At 41.4% G+C, this 695-nt stretch overlaps 1 protein-coding gene across 1 annotated transcript in view; it reads right to left on the bottom strand.

Moving 5' to 3' along the window:
* Positions 1 to 340: 340 nt before the first annotated feature.
* EMH_0060450 (uncharacterized protein) overlaps positions 341 to 695 on the bottom strand; it is a gene marked incomplete at both ends in the record, with an annotated part of 1134 nt that continues 779 nt past the window's right edge. The window contains one exon of the mRNA XM_013497797.1: positions 341 to 648. Within this exon, the coding sequence (XP_013353251.1) occupies positions 341 to 648 (308 nt within the window). The remainder of the gene's footprint in view (positions 649 to 695) is intronic.

The following is a 695-nucleotide window of genomic DNA, read 5'->3' as shown; positions in this document are numbered from 1 at the left end:
TATATATATATATATATATATATATATATATATATATATATATATATATATATATTTATATATTTATATACATATCCTACAACTGCATGCATGTGTAGCATGCATATCTGCTTTGCATCTGCAGTAGCTTGCTGCTGCTGTTGCTGCTGCTGCTGCTGCTGCTACCAGAAAAAAGCAACAGCAGCAGCAGCAGCAGCAGCAGGAGCAGCAGCAGCAGCAGCACAAGCCAAACGCGAAACCTTTAATATATAATATTTTTTTTTATTTTTTTTTTCTGTCTTTCTCTCTTTCTCTCTCTCTCCCCCCTTAACACAACAAAAGCACCAAAAGAGGATAAAAACTAAGAAGACAGCCCCGCGTGTTCCTCTGCTTCTGTGCATGCATCACGCAGCAGCCTGCGTATATATTTGGCGAACACTGGGGCTGCCTTTCTTCCTAGTTTCTCAATTAAGGGGCTCATCTTCTCTGCTGCTTTCTTTAGGAGGGGAGATGCTATTTCAGATAAAGAACCCAAATGACGTTTTAGTTTATCCCAAAACATTGCTGCTGCTTGCTCTTGCTGCTGCTGCTGCTGCTGCACCTGCTGCTGCTGCTGCTGCTGCTGCTGCTGCTGCAATTCGCTGAAAGAAAAGTCGTCGAGCTCGTCCCCTGTAATAGAGAACACACACAAATAACGTTTACATATATTCTATACT

This window comes from Eimeria mitis, genomic scaffold, assembly GCF_000499745.2.
Source record: "Eimeria mitis Houghton genomic scaffold, Emh_scaff2935, whole genome shotgun sequence".
Taxonomy (NCBI): domain Eukaryota; phylum Apicomplexa; class Conoidasida; order Eucoccidiorida; family Eimeriidae; genus Eimeria; species Eimeria mitis.
This window is presented reverse-complemented; position numbering and strand designations above follow the sequence as displayed.